Source organism: Salminus brasiliensis, chromosome 13 (genome assembly GCF_030463535.1).
Source record: "Salminus brasiliensis chromosome 13, fSalBra1.hap2, whole genome shotgun sequence".
In the NCBI taxonomy this organism is placed as follows: domain Eukaryota; kingdom Metazoa; phylum Chordata; class Actinopteri; order Characiformes; family Bryconidae; genus Salminus; species Salminus brasiliensis.
The window spans coordinates 8,316,178-8,337,257 of NC_132890.1; the positions used below are offsets into that span (position 1 = coordinate 8,316,178).

The 21,080-nt window shown below is 41.4% G+C and overlaps 2 protein-coding genes across 4 annotated transcripts; one reads left to right on the forward strand and one right to left on the reverse strand.

The window, feature by feature from the left end:
• Window positions 1–1,127: 1,127 nt before the first annotated feature.
• LOC140575091 (dihydrofolate reductase) lies at window positions 1,128–6,500 on the forward strand. The gene is made up of 6 exons (XM_072695244.1): window positions 1,128–1,358; window positions 2,830–2,879; window positions 3,531–3,636; window positions 4,998–5,124; window positions 5,249–5,364; window positions 6,321–6,500. Exons 1-6 carry the CDS (start codon window positions 1,243–1,245, stop codon window positions 6,397–6,399), a joined length of 594 nt encoding a protein of 197 aa, XP_072551345.1. The 5' UTR covers window positions 1,128–1,242; the 3' UTR covers window positions 6,400–6,500.
• mterf2 (mitochondrial transcription termination factor 2) lies at window positions 3,889–13,834 on the reverse strand. Of its 3 annotated transcripts, none has more exons than XM_072695241.1 (3): window positions 13,772–13,834; window positions 11,879–13,048; window positions 3,889–3,975 (listed from the first exon to the last, which is right to left on the reverse strand). In XM_072695241.1, the coding sequence occupies exon 2, from the start codon at window positions 13,014–13,016 to the stop codon at window positions 11,898–11,900; it is 1,119 nt and encodes a 372-aa protein (XP_072551342.1). In that variant the 5' UTR covers window positions 13,017–13,048; window positions 13,772–13,834; the 3' UTR covers window positions 3,889–3,975; window positions 11,879–11,897. The 3 variants fall into 3 exon arrangements, with proteins under 3 accessions (XP_072551342.1, XP_072551344.1, XP_072551343.1); XM_072695243.1 differs by having other exon boundaries at window positions 13,198–13,822; XM_072695242.1 differs by having other exon boundaries at window positions 13,162–13,822.
• Between the last annotated feature and the right edge of the window lie 7,246 nt (window positions 13,835–21,080).

The window sequence follows — 21,080 nt, forward strand, 5'->3', positions numbered from 1 at the left end:
CTCGAAATGACCTTCTTAGGAGTTTTTGATGGGAGGAATCTTTCAGTGTGCTGTTTTACCTACAGGGTATGAGTATATTCACTAGGGATGTTCTCAGAACATTGTGATATGCATACACCCCAAAGACCATAGTGTTGAGCACTAATATTTCATATGAAATCAAATGTATACTTTTGGAAATTGCCCCCTATTGCTGCAGCCTCAACTCTCCTGGCAGGGGTGTTTCTAAACAACTACTTGTACTGGGGCACGAGTATTAATAATAATTTATATGGTATTAATAATAATAATAATTTTATGTTAATAATAATGTTAGCAATATAATTAGTAGTTATTGTGCCATAATGGAAAAACATAGTGCCTGAAATCATAGTTTGCTGTAGAAAATGAAAATGTATAGCTAGGCTTTAAGGCTCAGGCCAGTATTATGCAGGAATTGGTATTTCTAGCTCCTGGGCTCCCCCTATAGTTGTGGACTGTATTTTACGTTTACACCACTGCAGTAAAAGCAAATCCCACTTCAAGCTCCCCCCATTGAACAGTTCTGAATGTGCATTTTACAAGCTGAGAGATACAGACACAGCCTCTGATGTGAAAGAAGTGTGTGGATTAAGACTGTGGGAGTTTTTTTTTTTTTTTTTTTTTACAGGATTTTACACAAACATGTCACGGCCGTTTTCGTGAGAGGTCTTCTGCAGCTCCACCAAAGTTTCAGAGTGCAGTAACAGGGTTTTGGCCCAGAGTGGCACCGACAGAGACGCCATTCTCCCTGTTCCAGTCAGTGGAGCATCAATATTACTCTGAAGCTGCAATTTTGCTTTAAGCTAAGCCATTTGTGTTCATTGTTTCCCTTAATTTAGCTCCACCCACTCACTCAGATGGAATACAAGACAGCCAATCAGAACAGAGTTTATTTAAATATAGCAGTTTAACTAAAGCAGCCTGGATAAAGTGAGGCTGATAAAATGGGCACGATGCAAAATTCATGCCTCATGTTTTTGACACACACTCACACACTCACACACACACTCACACACACACTGATAAAAAAAAATGTCCGCGGGCCCTTTAATTATAAATCACAGCAAACCGATCAATAGGTTCAATGTCCGGGCTGCAACCACGCGCCTCCACCTACCAACCGCCGTGTGTGAGGATACACCCCCTCGGCTGCCTCCAGAGGGGCTCACGTGAGCAGCATCGTCGGCGCGTGAGGAGCGCAGCTCTGAGGCACGCGCGGTCATGAGCAGCAGGCTGGATGGAGCAGATGGAGCTCAGGAGAAGCCGATCCGCCTCATCGCGGCTGCGTGTAATAACATGGGCATAGGCAAGGACGGCCGCCTTCCGTGGAGCATTCCGTAAGACACCGTTAACCGTTTACTGACCCCGGGCTGACGTGGCCGTGTGGCACATCGCGGTTTACGTAACCTCCGTTAACCTCCGGGGTGTGCCAGGCTGTCAGCAGCCTACTGAGTTTGCTTAGGTCTCATTAAAAATGCAGCGTTTCGCAACAGCTGGAGTTTCGTAAGATCTCGTTTCTCTGCTGAAGATGCTCGTTTGGCTGGTTGGGGCTGTTCTGTGTGGGTGTGTGTGAGAAACACATGAGAAAACCTGCAAAGGGATCTGATATATAATGCATTAATGCATCATATTATAAATTATTGGGATATATGTAGTATGTATATGTATATGCATGTATATATATATATATATATATGTGAATCACCGCAGGACAGCATGAAAAACCTGCCCCTTATACTTGGGGTTACACATGGGCTCAGCCTGTTCCCTACACCCCTATTTTAATCACCCACTACATTACAGCCTCTGTCAGTGCTTTGCTGGGTCGCTCTGAGACTGGCTTGGCAAGGATCCAGAAGAATCCAGTATACCTCTATGTTCATGGTCCGCTGTCTCAATCGGCAAGTAGTCTGACCTACAGCCCATCCCCATCATCCATAATCTAAAGACAGATTGAATTGCTGGCTCTTCACAGGGGTCATCAGGTGGGCATCTCCCTTCGGCAGTGTTTTGCTCAATATATATATATATATATATATATATATATATATATATATATATATATATACACAGATATACCCAATGGGTGGGTATATATGGTAGATATACAGTACAAACATGATACGTGTACTTATATATGTGTGTGGATCATATGTATGTTTTTGGTGAATAAATACATATACAATAAATACATGCATTTGATTAAAAAATAAGGTGAGATATTTACATTTATGGCATTTAGCTGATGCTCTTATCCAGAGCGACTTCAAAGTTACTCCTATTCTGAGGGGGGGCGGGGGTAGTGATGTTCTGTGGTGTTGCACCAGACCAACCACATATGTACTATAGGCCATCTATATTTATATGTATAGTATTTATTTATTTTTTCAGAATATATTTTCCGGATAATTCAAAATAGTACATCTATATATCCCTATCTATACCTTGTAAATTAGTCAAATTGATTACATTTTTAATTGTTTAAATGGCTCATTTTAAATAAGTTTGTATAAATGTCAAATATTTCCATATGAGACAAATAAAAGTTGCCTATAAGGGAAATATGTATCTTCTAATATATTTTTTATATACTTAAAATTCATATATCAGATTTCTGCATGGGTTTGAGAGATGCCATAGAAGAACTTTAAACCTTCAAAAGGTTCAAAAGGTTTTTTAAACTTAGATGTTAAAAAATGTGGTTCTTTATGGAATCAGAAGTGGTTCTTAAACAGCATAGAAGAACTTAAAGCACCTTTATTTTTCAGACTGCAGTGTCACGCTTAAAGCTCTTTCTGCATTCAACAGGTCAGAGTTTCAGTTCTTCTTGGATAAAATCACAGCCGTGAGCAAACCAGGTAAGCAGTCCATCCGTACACCAGTTTTCACTCACACGTTGAGTGTGGGATCAGACACATGCTTGAGGACACTGGAAAGATCTTCCACAGTGATGGAACAGCTTGCCCGTACACAGGCCTATTATGTGGTGCAGTATCAACACAGTGAGATACAGCGGTCAGGAGTTGGCCCCTGGCACACACACACTGCTGTCACCTTTGAACACACATGAATAGCTTTTGTGATTAGATACAGCTTTTCCCTGCTATTAGATGAGTTACTTATATAGTTTTCTGATTGAATACGTTTGAATTTCTACTCAAGATGTTATTTAGAAAAGTCTTTATTTCACCACAGGAATGGTCCTTTTACTTGAATATGATTTAATTGAATGTAAGGCTATTTTAACCCCCTTATATCATATAACTCTAAACTGCTGACCTTCTCTGCATACTTGAAGTTAGCTCTGCATGTCAAACACACCTGGTTCAACTTATCTGTTAATCGCCAGGTTTAGTGAGTGTGCAGGAAATCACCAAACTCCAGGGTTAACATGCATACAGACATTCCAGGCACACAGAGAAAAGGAAGTGTACTACTGTTGTAATGGTTTTATATGTACTTAATATGACACATTCTTATATGTAAATACATGTGCTGTTCCGACACAGGGAAGAAGAACCTGCTGGTATGGGGCAGATATACCTGGTTTTCCTGCCCAGAGGGTGTTTTGCCCCTGGCCAATACTCTCCATGTGATTCTGAGCAAACAGCTGAGGTAAGCAAATTCAATAGTTTGGGGAAATAAAGGGAGAACAATATGTGTGAACAGAAAACAGATAAACAGTGGTGACATCACTCCTCCTCTTTCCAATTGAACCCTCAAAAAAAAAGTAAAAAATAAATAAATATATATAATTAAGTATTTAATATTATTAAAGAATAGTATAGTAAGTACAGTAAGTATTTAATAATTAAAGAATAAAAAGTTATGATTGAAACTAATGCAGAAATACTGCTGAAAAATGACACACTGTTCAATTAAAATCACATCTTTATTCATCTTTAAATTTAAGCTTCTTTTTAGCCGCAGATGTTCTGGAATCTTTGTTCCAACCTGTGAAGTGAACATAAACAAAGTTAGAAATTACTTTTTTAAGACTCACAACAAAATATTTAAAACATTTTGCCCTTCATTTTCAAAAAACACATTATCTAGAGTAACCAAACATTAAAAGAAAGATAGTGATATAAAGTCTAGTCTAACCAGCTTTGTTTAGTTAACTAGCTAGCTAGGTTAGCCAGGTTAGTGTTATTATTACAAACATAATGTTAATATCTCCTGAAATGAACCTAATGTTCAGTTTTGATATTCAGGCAAATGTCATTCAAAAGAGCTGCAACTACCCGTAGACCTTCCAGTAAGGCAATACAAACAAGCATGATGATGTCCTACCTTGTTAATCCCAACCTTAGCTAATCCTGTCGGTCCCACAAAAAAGCTCAGAAAATGTTGTTCATCAAACTCTTTTACTTGAAGACATGATGGTTAGTTTTACATAATTGGAAGCAGTGAAACTACCCAGCATCCTAGAAATGACCCGGCAAAGTGACCCAACAGGCTCAACCCAGCATATGGGTAGAAATCAATCTTGCAGTCTTTGGGCGTGGAGGTGTAATTAGGCAGTGAATAGTTAGTCAGCACAACACGAGCTGGTAGGGAACATTACTGTTTTCAGTAACACCAAATATATTTAGTCATACATGATTCCAGATGTACGAGTCTGGAGCACCTTCAGAGATTGCTTGGAGACTCTATTAAACGGTTAGATGGTAGCGGCACATGATTCTACACTAGAAGAAAAGGGTCTAATCACCCAAAACTATTTAGTTATGTAAAGACTATTGAAATAAGTAAAACAATACTTTATATTAGCAAAAAATATTTCCTATTACAAAATTATTAGTTCTATTTTTAGCGTACACTAACAGAAAAGGCCAAGAATGAAGTTATGGTTAAATTAATATCCGTAATACTTTCATATTGTTTCCAAAGTACAATCAAATCTTGAGGTAGAGAACCTGAGGCAGAGTGCTTCATACATTCAAACCATACACTTAATACTGTATTCTGATCAGGTCTCCTCCAAAGCTCGCCCACTATGTGTGTGAGGACTTTGATGAGATGATTCGCTTGGCCTCGCAACCCCCTCTCACTGACCTAATAGAGACCATCTGGGTGATAGGAGGAACCGAAGTCTACAGGGTGAGGCTTTTAACCCTATTTTTCAGTCAAATCAGCTCTGAATGTCCACCCAGAAATCCCTGTCAAATAAAGCACTGAGCACTGAGCTGAGTGTTTTCCACTCAAAATGCTTTGTTTCTAACAGGAAGCTATGCAGCATCCATGGTGTGATCTAATCTACCTTACTGACATCATGGCGGACTTCGACTGTGACGTTTTCTTCCCAGATTTCGACCGGAATATTTATAGGAAACAAAGCAGGTAGGAAATCTCTGTGTTCCAGTGAACCACGTTTCTCAGCAGAGGTGTGGAGTTTATCAGTAAATCTGCTTTTATATAAACATCTGCTATACTTCAGCAGTTTGTCGATTAATTAGGCTATTCATTCCCGTACATGTTTCATTTCAGTATATTATGTTGGTGACACAGCATCTCTCCTGTCTGTGACTGGTCACACTGCAGAATTTTGAGGCTTGTCATGTTATTTTGAACGAAAAAGACCCAACAACAAAAAGAAGCTCTTTAACAGTGCAAAAAAATACTCCTGAGAAAGGGCACCTGTCAGTTACAGGCCCTTAGAATCGTCCCAGCCCCCTGGGCACCAAACCTCAGACCTTTTGTACTGATAGATGCAGGATGTACTAAGAAATTCCAGTGCAGGTCTAGAGGTCAAAGGTAAAGGTGCACGTATTTGTCACTGTACAGTGAAATGTGTCCCCCGCATTTAACCCATCTGTGTTAGTAAACACACACACTAGTGAACTAGGGGCAGTGAGTACACAAACACCCAGAGTGGTGGGCAGCCAACTCCAGCACCCGGGGAGCAGAGAGGGTAAAGGGCTTTGCTCAAGGGCCCAACAGTGGCAGCTTGCCAAGCCCAGGAATCGAACCCACAACCCTGTTGTCAATAGCCCGGCACTCTAATCGCTGAGCCACCACTGCCCCACAGTAGGTCAGTCACTACTTTACTATACTTCTACCCAAGTAGTTTTTGGGTATCTTCTATTCTATCCAGCTGTGTGTGTTTCTCAGTAGGTGTGCTGTGTCTGTCTGCTTGACTGAATTTGGATGTTGTAAGGCTTTTTTACATGAGCTGCTGGACCACATCATGCCCTGTGGCCCTTATGTTATAATGATGTGGTTAAAATAGATCCAAAGGCATATTTAAAATAGCTCAGCTCTTTCTGAACCCAGCCTTTCTTCCTGATTTTGCACAGGTTCCCTGGTGTCCCAGACGAGATTCAAGAAGAAAATGGCATTAAATTCCAGTTTCAAGTCTTTAAGAAGACCAATTGACCAATAAGCAACAACGAGATTATTATTTTTATATGAGGTTTTATATCTGCTTTGTATGTTTTTTGTATGATCATTAAATCAGATCTTGAAACATATATAAAGGCTTCTTATCCTGACTTCTTGATTCCAGCACTGAAATTTCAGAAGTAGATTTATTGCATAACATAATCACAGTCCACATGTCAGGAGGCAGCAGATGGGCAAACAGGAGCGAGGGCCAACGACGAGCGTGTCATCTCTCACAATGAAAGATATAACAGTTTGTGACCACTCACCAGCCCCACGGTTACTCATCCCACCGCGTCACCATGGTTACACAACAAAGATAAATCGGACCAGCAGAGGGACAAGTGACAGTGGGAGTCCTGCCTTCCTGGACCAAGAACGCATGAATTGTATTAATATACCATCTGCTGTGTGGAGGCAGGAGATCTGTGCCATTTCTCCTCTCAACCCCCCAAAGCCTTTATTGAATTTAAAATAAAAAGCTATTCTTCTCTGGTTTCTGAAAAGCCCAGGCTATTCATAAACGGATCCTCGCTTACAATGTGTATTGATTAGATGTGATTGAATGCAAGGATTCGTGGTTTCACCGGATATCCATATGCTGACCTTCAGATGATTAAAAAATATGAGCTTATTACTGAAAGAGTTACTGTGCACAGTGATATCAGAATCAGATTTGTACTGGAAGAAAATTGCTTTAAAACACCAGTATTTCGAGGTCCATTTATACAGTGGTAAAATATTTGGATTTAATAAATGTGTAGAGTATAAACCAATCAGCCGTAACATCCAAACCACTGACAGGTGAAGTAAAAAACATCTGATAACAATGGCATCTGTCAAATACAGTCTGTTCCTGAAGGTAATATGAACTAAGCAGGGACAATTGGCAAGCATAAGGAGCTTGAGAGACTCTGACAAGAGCCAAATTATGATGGCTAGACCACTGGGTCAGAGCATCTTCCAAACGTCAGGCAGGACCTGTGGGATATTACCCGTATGCAGTATCAGGCGGTAAGGAAGGACAACCAGGACCGGTGAACCAGTAACAGGACCATGAGTACCCAAGGCTCATTGATGCGATCCATGGAGGCCCCACCTCACAACTTACAGGCTTACGGGACTTAAACAATCTACTGCTAACGTCTTGGTGCCAGATACCACAGGATGGCTTCAGAGGTGTTGGTATTAAAGTACGGGTCAGTGCTGTTTTAATGTTATAGCAGATTGAAACTGCATATTGGAATATTTATGTATATATGAATATATGATGACTTCAGTCAAGTGTGTTTGTGCAGTATACTAAAGTTCCTCCACTAGATGGAGCCATCAGCCAGGGCAATGGACCACAGTACCAGTGTGTTTAAGATGTGGTGGACAAATGTTGCTTTGCCAAAACCAGAAATAACTCCATGTGTTCTTATTAGAATATGAATATTCAAAGGTACTGCATCCGACTGTCCCAGGCGGTCACTGGTCACGGTCACAGAAAAAAAAACCCCAAATATCTCATATCTCCCAAACAGTAACTTTACAGGAGAAGCAAAAAACTGAATTAAATGGAAAACATTTCAATCCAAGTCTATTTGGAGCATTTCTACTGGTCCATTCTTCACAGAATTTGGACACAATATGGTGATACCAGGCAAAAATGGAGAACCAAGGTTTTTGAGGGACGTGTAACATTATGAGCATGTATAACATAGCGTATAACAGACAAATTTTAGGTATATACTTTTTTATTTTTTACTTTTATACTAATTAATTTATATATATATATATATATATATATATATATATAATTTGTCCATTATACATTGTTATACATGCTCATAATGTTACACGCCCCTCAAAAAAAAAAAAAAAAAAAAATATATATATATATATATATATATACACACATACATATACACACACACACACACACACACACACACACACAGTAATGGATACTTAAATACCCTGGTTCAGACTTGTGTTTGGAATAGAATGGTTTGGTTTCTAGTCTGACCTGCGACTCCTGTGTGTTTGTATGCAGTTATTGTGTACAAATACAAAACAAATCAATATGTTAAATACTGTAATTTAGGGGGGGAAAACAGTTCTCAGGAATCTAAAGAACCTCCTTCACATGCTCTTATTTATCTCTCCTCGCAGTTTGCTTTCCATCTTTGATGTTGAGGGGCAATTCCTGAAGGTGCTGAATACACTCCACAGTCACTGCGATTAGGAGCTAGCAGATGAATTGCAGAGGAGAGCAGGGAGCCGCAGAGGGCTCGTCTCCGAGCTCACATCAGTTCAGCCTCATCTGCATGACCATGGAATATTTACCACCTTAATATCCCACCATACTGGGGCCAGAGCAGGAAATGAGAGGTTTTAATTGCATGTGTCATCTATTTTCATATTTTCCTTGAGTTATGTCCCATAAAACCAATGTATAACACTGGCTAATAATACCCAGTGTCACGTTTTAAATGAAAAAGAACTATTTATATCCCCTCTTATTAACCTCCTATGCTTTTGGGTATAACTCACTGTGTCATTAGCAGGAAGGAGAAGGCAGGCAGGGGCCAGAGAAGCTCAGCATGCACTGACCGAGAAATGAGGACAAAGTGTAGAGAACAATAGGCTAACACAAGACTGGAGGAAAAATTAGAAAAAAATAATATCACAGAATGAGTAAATCTGGTAATTGCCAATTATGAGGTGCTTATATACAAACTGCCCATCAATTACATCCAATATATTACATGAATGTATTTTTTATTAGATGCAAAAACAATGAAATGTTTAATGCTGGTGCTTGAAGGCACAGATTGTGATATTAAATATCACTATGAACCCATTCATGTCCAGAAACTAAATTAGTATTTTTTGTTAGCATCTGAATCGTTTGAAAAAATCAGCAATTTTATTCACAATCAAATTTTCTCACTACAAACCAGGAGTTCCATGTACGCCTGTCACAACAGTACTTAATAGTAATTTAGATTCCAATACCAATCACAATTTTACAATCAACACAATCACAATTTGATACTGAAATCAAAGTGATTTCCGAATTTTAAGATTTTCTGGATATCGATTAAGCCCAGTGCTGGAATAAACTGCAGTGTGAATGATAAACCACTACCATAAATCTCTAGGCCTAGCCTTAATCTGGGCAAACAGAACCAGCTTCTGGTGTATATTAGATTTGACATCCTAATGAACTTTTCTGTTATTTTTGTAATCAATACAAAATACAAAATGTCTGTAGTGACATAAAAAAAACAGTACTCAGAGTTAGATTGTCAAATTGTAATTTTAGATACTGGAATTTCTGTTTATTTAAAGCAGCAGTCCTTAAGATTTTTTTATTACAATTAAAAGCAGTAGTCTTTCTGATTGGGGAAGGGCAAAACTGTTGTAATCAATGGTCTCAGTGTGCTGCAAGCCCATCCCTGCACAGCCTAATATATTCATTTTAAAAACAGAGTGGTCTGGTAGGTTTTCATGGGAGTTAACCCTAACCCAGCCTCTAAAAGAGGATCCAGCACTGTTTGCTGGTTACCTGAGCATTCAAGGCTCTTCTAATGGCGCAGATAAAACTGAACAGCTATCCTAAATATCATAACAGCAAACTCAGTCTTGACCTGCTCATTCACCCTCGGTCAAACCAAAGAAACGGACTAAATATAAACTTGCAATGTTTGGATTCACCCGCAGTGCACATTTCAACAGTACTCTTCTACCTGCTCGATGCAATTGCACATTCCGTCCAGAGAGGTCTCTAAATACCCAAATCTCCAAAACCTACAAACTTTCGCTTTAATAAATGACCAAAATACCAATTCCAATCAACACCATGAGGAGGCCTGAAGTAGGGCCGGGCGATATTGTATTTTAAATGTAATGATTTATTAAGACGTAGTACATGCCTTTTGCACGTTTTAAGCCACGTAAGGTGTACTTTTCCCATCATTACAATAGCAAAGACACACCGACAACCTAAATTAAGATTTGGTTAGGTTGACGGCTCTTCAAAAGATCGCTAAAATCATTTTTCCCCATGGTTTTGGATCTGTAGCCCACTTGCTAAGTTAGTCTTTGCTTAGCTAGCTCAGCTACAGCTCCAAGTACCAGAAAGCTCAGTGCAGCTGCTGTAGGCTTAGCTGCTGAACTCCTGAAAAGTGTTGATAAGTAGACTTCTAGTCGGCTATCTAGGCTTAGATAAGTTAGCTAATTTGGACATGTACTAGACAGACACATCATAATTTTGAGAATAATTAGTCCTGTTTAATTGGATTTAGTCAAATTTTGAATTAAACTCACTGTACTAAGTATTAGAGAGTATTTGGATAGTAGTTTTTAAAGTCTGATGCCTTTGGGAGATTTTTTCTACATTTACATTTATGGCATTTAGCAGACGCTCTTATCCAGAGCGACTTACGAGGTTACTCGTATTACAGAGGTGGGCTAATGTAGTGTTAGGAGTCTTGCCCAAGGACTCATATTGCTGTAGCGCAGCATAGTCACCCAGACCGGGAATCGAACCCTGGTCTCCCACATGCTGTTATTGTAACGCAATGGCAGGTGGTGGTGTTATCTGTTGCGCCACACCAACCACTATGTATCTATGTATCAAAACATCATGATGAATAGACTGAAGAAAGTGGATAATAAGACAACAGAATATGGTTTGGAAACTTCTTTAGATTTGTGTTTAGGCAAGGCCAGATATATACGGACATTAAGGGGTTAACTAAGTGCACCACATGAACAGCCATCAGCTAGAAATATTAAGTCACGCAGCCTGATTAACAAGGTTGGTGCAGCTTTAGAAGGGCTTGTATTTAATCATTAAAAAGAACCACATTTCTTTAAAACACGGCCCAGAGGCCTGAAAAAATACTAATACTCTCAAATTAGATTCTGGCTGCACCGTGTCAAGGTGGGGCTGTTTATTGATTCTGAACGCTAATTTATTGAAACACAGTCTCAGAAGGCATTCTCCTCATGCCTGCCCTGGTCTACATCACACAGCATGATGAGAGTTATGGAGCAATTTGAAGGCTGTATAAATTTGTTAACAAAACATCGTTGCAGGCACTGCGATGCAAAATGTGCAAAAAATGGCACACTGCATTGTAATATAAATAATACTGACATCAAAGTGCAAAATGAAATCAAAGACTATGTAAATCATGTGACACAGGGAGGTACCCATAATGCAATGGGTAAACTTGCATGGGCTTGAGATGTTTAAGGTCTAGAGCAGTCGTCACCTAGCAATCGATCCACCTAATCAACCCTACCTGAGCCATTTGATCACTGCCTTCAGAAGCCATTGGCTGCTCCCTTAACCCACCCACTTCTATTCTATTCTTTAGGCTGAATGCTGGGAGTTAGATTTGGGTTAAAGGCCAAGCCTGTAGAAAGGTAGATCTCCAGAAGGGTTGGAGACCACTGATCTAGAGGGAGGTCGTACCTTGTCACAACATGAATTCTCACTCGTCTGTCCTGAGAGGGGCTACGGGGTTAAAAAGCGGCCTCTCTTGCCTCAGTCGCAGTTTCCCATAACTCGTCTCAAAGTCCTTCTTGGTGCCATTGAGGACCTCCAGACTGCCTGTCCGTACATCATAGCCATGAGAGTGCAGTTTCTGAATACGATACTGAACTATCTGTGTGGTCAGCTCCAGGACGGTGGGTGTTTCCATGATCTGCTTCAGGCTGATTCCAGCACTGAGGAGGCCTTTGAACCTGTCTGCCAAGATGGGCACAGAGTAGTAGAGCAAGGCTGGGCACTTAAGCACGATTTGCCGGAGCTCAGTGTCAGTGCAGCTTAGCATTTCCTGGGAGTAACCCAAAGCAAGGTCCATCGACTTTGGCTGGACCTCCGTCACAAAGCCTTTGAGCTTGGACAGCAGCTGGAGGAGCTCACTGCTTGTGAAGCCCCGGCCTTGCAGGAACATCAGGTTATTCCGTAAGGCTGCCGGGGGCTTCAGGAGCACGTACGGGTTCTGGCTGAGCAACTTCTGCAGCCAGACTTTCATATTAGTCATATTCCCTCCTAGCTCTAGGTAGGTCTTCTGAAGGGTCTGAATCATCTCCTCATTCTGCTCCACAGATCTGCTGAAGCTCTGCGGTGCACTGGCCATCAGCTTAGCAACGATGCGCTTGTTAAGGCCCAAGCCTCGGAAGAACAGGACATTGGCCCTCTGGCTGTCAAGGTGGCAGGGCGAGGTGAAAAAAGAGGCAGGGAATTTTTCAATGATGCCCACTAGGTCGCTCTGGCTGGCACACACGGACATCCACAGCTCTTTCTGAGCCTCCAAATGTTCTGGTCTGCAGAGGACGGCCTCCGGGTGGAGTTCCAAGACCCGAGCAATGACCGTCCCGCTGGCCCCCATGTCCCTCAGCAGAGTCGCCGCCTCCGTCACATAAGCAGGGCTCTGATGCAACACCCATCCCTTCAGCTTCCGGATCTTAGAGATGTCCACTGACAGGTTGTAAAGTGCATCCACAGTCAGTCTGTTCTCAACCTGGCTGGAGGAGCTGGACCTGATGGCGAGGCGAAAAAGCAGTTGGGCCCGCTGGCACAGGGGCTCGGTTAGTGAGCGCAACATGACTGGACATATCACAGGTCAGCAAAAGATGCCTGAAGGAAATATAGACACCATTTCAACACTCGTAATGCACCACAAGCTCAAATACACTGTCCCAGACACCCAATCAACTTTAAGGTGCTAACAAAAAAGTATTAGAGCTCACAATTTTTCTTCTGATCTCCTTAAAAAAGCAACGCACATAGAACGAGACACTCTGGAGCAGCCGTACATGAGCTGAAGGTCATCATTCACAGTTAGAGGTCAGTTAGAGGGGTGTAAAACCCCCAGCATCACATCCATGTTCCAGTATCTGGTGTAAAGCCTTCCTGAGAGATTGTGTGGCTTTGGATATCCATACAGATACTGTTAAAAAAAACAGCTGATAACTGACTAGTACAGTCTAATGCAAAAGTTTGGGTACCTATATTGAATTAAGGTAAATAAGGCATAATTACTGTTTAGCCGCTTTTAGAAAAACATCATATGAGGTGTATGCAAATAAAATGTCCCATTAATGTTGTTGTTAAACTGAGAAAATAAAAATTAGATTGAAAAAAAGATTAGTTCATTTTTAGCTTATTTTCAACCAATGTCATTAGACCAGGGGTGCCCAAACTTTTGCGTGCGACTGTAAACAGCGTTGCAGCATATGGTGAGCAACGGGTTAGCTAGTAAAGTCAGTCAGTCGAAGTAAAGCTCTTCTGACAGAGGATTTAGTTTGCCACAACGATAAAACCGCCTGCCTGAAACCATGAGAAAGGTCTTCTTCATACCTCCGAAAATCAGCAGCGGTCAGACATCGTTACAAAACACAGCACCGTGCTGTTCTACACCTTTCAGCGCTGTAACCGGCATGATGGGCGCAATACCGCCACCATTAGTACAGGAGCAACACTGAAAACCGCCCCGCTTGGAGAGTCAGGTCCAGAAAGTAAAAATCCACCCCAGGATTTTGTTCCAACTGCTAGGGCGGCCTGGCTGCAGCGGAGCCACACCGCAGTTGGAACAAAATCCGGGGCTGGATTTTTACTTTTTTAGCCATTTCCAGCCCTGAATTCCTGAATTAGTCACTTTTCATGGGGTGAAAAAGTCCAACAATTACTTTAGAATTTATAATAATAAGAGTTATTTATTACAAATAATTAATTACATGAAAAGTTTCAAAGTAGGTATGATTCCTCTAAAGTTCTTATAAAAATCTGCCTCAACCTTCCCCCCCCACAACATTTCTGTTGGAGAAAATGCCAAAGTGCCAAACAGCAGATTGGCCTAAAACGGCACCGGGGACGGTAAGCACCATAATCAACACACAGCACAATTAGTTTGAATAGTGGAGGAGAGTGAGTCACAGTGGGAGTTTAATCACAATGCTGGATCATGACTGCTTCTTCAAGCTGTTCCCACAGCCCACCCTTGGCAGCCTCTTCTTACCAATCTGGCAACTCAGTGAACATTTGCTTTATATTAAGAAAGAGAAGGGAATCAGGTGCGAGTGCACAGTGAGCTTTACACAGTGAGAAGCAGATGATCTCTGGTTTTGGAGAATGGATACAGATTATAAAAGGTCTAAATAAATAAACCAAACATTATCATAAGTAACCCACCATGTGCAAGAGGAATTGTTTTGAAGTACACTAAATATTAATTACATGAATATTAATTAAGCTATATGTGAACTACTTCAGGATGGTTGAATGTGGACTGTGCTAATTTGACATTATTGCTGTTCCTTATAGCTGAACACAACAGGAGAGACATAACAGGAGTGTTAAGAGATTAAGCCATCGAAAAACACTTGGGATGATGTTGCGATGATTCAGGGGTGAGAAATGTGTGATCTGTCAACAATTTCCTGCTGGAAGGTTCCAGTATCCTAGAAGCCAAGCACGGACAGCACCTCTACAAGTATAGCATGGGAATAGCATGGGATCTGCTGGACTTCAGATGTGTTCTATCTGCTAAATCCAGCAACAGCGCAAGATCAGCCATATCCACTGGTGGCTATTACAGACCCTAAGACCCAAGCTTATACTAAAATAATGAATAGGATAATCTACATTAATTAGTAACTAATTGACCATGTATGACAAAATATTTTAGCAAGCAATTCACCCTGTGCTGGGATGTATTATGAAAACAATTGTTTGCTTGAGTGCAGTTTAATTTGATTTATTTATATTGTTTTATAATTGATTTAAAAAATTTTCCCCATTTCCCACCCAATTTGGAAGGCCAATTACCCAACCCTCGTTCATGTGAACTCCCCCTATCACTAGCAATGGCCTTTTTAGACTGCTGCTGATACAGCATTGCTAGGTACCCAGGGCACTCCCCAGCTCCGATATACCAGCTAACAGATGCCTGTGCTGACCAACATTACGCTAGGAGTGATGTTGGGAGGAAGTGCCATCAACCCAACTCTGAGACAGCAAGGCCAGTTGTGCTCTCTCTGACTCCGGCTGCTGATGGCAAGAAGCATGACCCGGGGTTCAACCTATGCTTTTAATTTTGTATGTGTTATTGATTATTACATTCTTTAGTACTTGCTTGAATCAAAGTGCAGATATGTGAAATGACCATTTCAGTATCTTTTGGATGCTCTGCATACTTCACACATGGTTTGCAGCAGGTGCAAATTTTGCTCATAAGGCCCCATTATTTTGCCAATATCACAACCTACACTTAACCTACATTCAACCACGTGGCCAGCTGGTCTTGACTCACGCCCTCAAATTTTACATACACTTATCACTTAACACTTCCAATTAGCAAAAGCCTTTCAAGGCTAAACGCAACAGCTTATTTTGGGGAGTATGGAAGCAAGGCTAAAAGCTAACACTAGCCAGGCAAGAGAAACACTACTTGGAGAAGGGCTGGCCAGAGGAAGCTATTGGCATCCGTGAAAGGAAGCTGGAGGAATGCGGTGATGCACAGGGAAGTAAACGGGTTTGTGGCGGGTGCTAAGCATAAAAACTAACCCAGTCAAATGATACAATCTCTTCAAATGATACAATCTCTCAAATCAAAGCTATGCTATGCTATGCCATACGAGTTGTGTGAGGAGATGCAGTGACATAAACCAGCCATTTAGAGCAGAGCTCATAATTTCTTCACAAACCCACCATAAAAGTGTGTTTCCTTCTAAGGTAAAATAACAGGGCTGTAAACAGGCTTGTAAAACTGCATCTAGGCAGTTTTGTACCCCAACAAAAGTCATATACTCACTATTTACACGTCAAAGAACATCTTTATTACGTTAGTAAATGCATTCATTGGCAACGGAAGACTTTTTCAGAGCTGCATGGAATCCTGAAAGTCTGTAAAAGTGCAAGAAAGGAAGGCAGACCAAGGCAGTCTACCACATGAAACACAGACTGCACAGAGACACTGTAATACAGCCCCTCCATATCAGTTAATAATTCATCTGCTGTATAGTTTCAGAATGCATCATCAGAATGCATGTTTGCATAGGACGCACTACCTAAAGTGCAGCTGATGAAACATAGATTAATATGAGCGCAGTGATTTCTCCAAAACAAAACACTGAGTTTTGCATAGCAACACAATCCCAGCAAGCCCTGTGAATGTTTTACTAAGCCACAAGTATGAGTGAAAAAATGCAATGTTGCGATAGCAGCGTAACCTCTACTACCTGTACTGCTCTGAAAGGTCGTGGGACACAGAACAGTTAGTGTGAATGTCTGGAAGTGCGTGACAGATATACGGCCTGTGCTTTGAACTCCCTGCCGTTTTTCTTCAATGCTCTAGTGAACTGGATTGATACAAACATCCCAGGCTTATCACCCTTTTTGCACAGTGCAAGATGTCATGGCTATGCCGTTGTGTACTTTCCCCTTGTTCAAACGTACTTTCTGGCATCTGAACCCTGCACACCCACCCACATGCACATAAACACACACACATACACACATACATGTGAGAAACAGTAAACCTGTCCAACCACACACTGAACCATCTTCTTTCATTTATGAAGCCCAAATTGAATCAACTTATGCAGGTTAAAGTGCATGATCTTAGCATGGATGATAAATGAGCCACATATCTGCTTTGGGTTACAACACAAAAATCATGAAAGGAAGGGAAAGTTAAAGAGAAAGCACAGCCGAGTTAGGCAAGAAGCACATCATGATATGGGCGGATCTTAATGCCAAACCTCAGAAACAGGTTACTCAGTTCTCAGGGTGGAAAGAAGAAACTGCCCCAGAAAGCTCTGCAGTCCCATGGAAAACTAACACTGCACACAATGTCCAAATCCGGATTTTTACTGGTTTTGCTGCTGGCTGAGGCTCTGGCTGAGGAGCACCCGAATTCCATTTTCAAACCAGTAGGAGGAAAACTGGAACTAGGTTTTTGCTTTGGAGCGGACTACATGCTGTTGTACAAACAAACTGTGGAAGGGAAGCAACTGCTGGGCAACTCGTCCAACATTGCAGCCGTGTCTCCTGAGGCTTACAGGGGTCGGATCAGTTCTACCAACCTCCTCGGTCAGCTTCTTGGGATGCAACTTGAGAAACTCACTGTCCCTGATTCAGGTGTCTATTTGTTAGAGTGCTGGCGCAACAACAAATTCGTTAGCCACACTGAACAGTACTTGAATGTGTGTGATAAGGAGGTCAGTTCTGAGCATATTCTCTTGGAACCCGATGGAGGTGCCAATCTGGTATGTAGAACCAATTATTCTTGGTGGGAGTCTGCAACCATCAGATGGTTCACAGAAGCCGAATACAAGACGTCTTTGTTTTTAGATACCGAGATGTCCCTGGAGCCACTACCAGAGGAACTGAAAGGTGTTCTCCAGGTGCGGGATAAAGGTTCTTCTCTCCACATTTCGAGAGAAGGCCTGAAAGACAACCGCCAGTTCTACTGCCTCATCATGGAGGGACAGCAGTGCAGGAGTTTCCAAAATCTACACTTGTCAGACAACGATGATGTAGATGTACAGTCTGTTTATTACAGTGTGAAAGAGACTGCAGTCCTGTCATGTTTCTCTGAGCATTTAAATGAAATATACTGGACAACCCCTTTCGGAAGAGTCAACTCAACCTCACCGAGCACAAGCGAGATGTACATATCAAAGAGTGAAGAGGTGGGAGTTTATTCACTGGTCATTCCCATCATAACACTCAATCACTCTGGGGAATACAAGTGTTCCACCAATTCGGCAGAATACTTTATGACGGTTTGCTCTGAGCTGGTGTCAGACGAAATTCAGGTGTATGAGGGAGATAAAGTTACCCTGGGTTGCACTTCGCCCACTGACGATTTGGTCAACATCCAGTGGTATCGCCAGATAGGATTGGAGGATGACCAGCTCATTTATGACTCAGGAGACCCTTCTCTAAACATGTCTGCCAATATGAATATTGTAGACAGTGCCCTCACAATCACTGAGCTCACTGAAGAGGACAGTGGAGAATACCGGTGCGTGGTTCTTCTGGACGACATGGGTAACTATCCTGACGACAGCTTTGTTGACATCCCAGAGGGTGAAGCTGAGAACAGTGAGGAGACCGATGATGACTCTAACTGGATGGGTGAAGAAGAAAGCACAGACAAGTGCCTCCTTAAGCAAGTGATCCAGTTAAAGATCCGGTCTAAAACCAATCGATTTACTACCAAAACTCCACGTAATGCGAATGGACAGGTTACATCAGGTTCTGTACCCGAGTCTGAGGTAGAGTCTAAATCTGTGCCTGAGTCTAAGTCTAAACCTGACACTGAGTCTGGTACTCCTCAGTACGCAATGATTGGAGGGGGTGTCGTGACTGTATTGCTGATAGCGCTGATTGTAGGTGTCGTAGTGATGAAATTGAGAGCAAAGAGGAAAGCCGCCAATCAGAGCAGGGTTGATGCTTCCGCACAGCAAAAGGAGACGCCTGTATCTCAACCACTTTTGCATTTAACGAGCAAACCCTAAGGACCAGAGGACACAGTGGAATGTATAGTGGCTTGGGTGGCCAGCCCAGGAAGCCTCATAGCATCTATGAGGAAACAGTCAGACAGGAAATTCGCTAGGCAAAAAAATCACATTGGAATTAACATGCAAGCCATACTTTCACTGGAAATACACACCCTCACATCTTAATGAAGATGTACGCAAAGCTATTGTAAACTGGGTGGTTTGGTGAGTAATGTAAGGTCTAAATTGTTCACAGTGGTCGTGATAGGAACCAGATGTCTGAAGTAATGCTGTAATGCTTTGGAGAGGTCCCTCACATTAAATATCTGCAAATACACTTAGCAGTTGTGGCTTAATCTGACTAAACAGGTGTACTTCAGCATGTTTGGAATGAAAACCTACGGCCACACCAACCTTTTCTGAGATAACATTGGATTTTTGAAAATCCATTCAAGGTGGAGAGGTACATGTAGGGAGATGTACGATAAAATAGTCCCTGAAAAATATGGATTCCTTTCAGGTTTACTGCTATTTTAAAATCATCAGCATTACACATAAATAAGCATGTGCCAAAACACAAATGTGGACTCCCTGGTCAGTTTGGGCAGCAAATAAAATGCTTATATATAAATGCTTATACCCCTGGTTCCTATCACCATCATTGTAAAGAAACCTGAGTAGGTACGTTTCTCTATAATGAACCATTTTACATCATCAAACCACTCTAATAGACGTTCTTTACCTCTTAACTAGGAATTTTGACAAATTGGTGGAATTGTCATTTAGAGGCCTATGCATGTGGTGTTGTTTGGTAGTATACAGTATATCATCTACACAATGTTTTCCACAATATCCCCATGTGTCCTTTATGTTACAGAAGGTAAAAGGTGTAAGGCTCATGTATGTGTGGCTTTCAAGTGTGCAAGTCACAGTTTTCCAACTCTGTTCTGTTCAGCTGATGCCTTGCATTATATCTCTATTACAGTATAATGTAATTATATGGAACGGGGAAACACTAGTGGGTGTCCATAGGTATGATCTGGTTATGAATAGCTGAACTGCCTGTTAGCATGAAGTTCTCAACTGCAGACAAAAAAAAAAGGTGACCAAAGGGAGCCTGAAGCCTGGCCTGAGTGTAATGCGAAACTGCTGTTGGCACCAAGTGACACTTCCTTGTGCAGGGAGGACAAGACCAGTTGGTTTGCTTCCTTGTCACATCTACATTTGCACGCTTCAAACTAATGGAATTTGTTAAACCAACAGCCCAAAGCAGATGTTAAAGTTTACCTGTCAACATTCTTCAAAAGCAATGTGGGACTTATCTGATGTCTTAACATCTACATTGGGGATGAACCTTCACATGTGCATTGATTTTATCACGCTTTGTGGAGAAGCTCAGTAACTACTGACACCACAGGCATCACCACTTTCCTTTGGTCTGGTAGCCAAATTCCAGGCGAACGTGTCACTGTTTTTGTTTGGGTTTTGAATGTCTGCATTTTTTCTTTCATTTTACTGTATAAAACTTTTTTAACACTGTGGTTGTTGTTGTTTTTTTGGCAGTTTTCCATCAGAGTTTTTAATCCTGCTTCTGGAGTATCCCTGCCTTGCATATATTAGTGGTTAGAGGCCCTAGCACATGTAGGGCTTGGAAACAGATCACAGATCACAGTAGCCATGTAAAACAAGAAATTGTAGTCAGTCAGCTGGGTTAGCTTTCAGTCTTTTTCTTTTTTCTCTGGTGTTACCCACCCAGCAAAAACTCGGTGAAAATATGTTTTTTCACAACGTTTTAACGACACTGATATTTGATTGACAAGTGAAAAGTCAAAAGCCGTCTGTTTCAGGTTGTTGAATTGGCGTCTAGATAAAGATGTCCCTATAAATTTGGACCAAATCAGACAGTCTTTTTTTGGGCTAAATAAAGTCAATGACTTCATGGGCCTTACAGATTTAGCCCCCCCCCCCCCCCCTTCTCCCCAAAAAAATGTCCATATAACGTCTGACGCTGGGAGGGTAGCTTTAAGCCTTTAAGCCGTTTTATGCTGTATTTTCTCTTCAATGAAAAACAACACTGTTTGAGGTGCATGGTACATTGCCAGTCAAAAAGGGCACACCTGCTTGAATGCATGCTAAACTGAATGTGTACAAAAAGGAGCTGA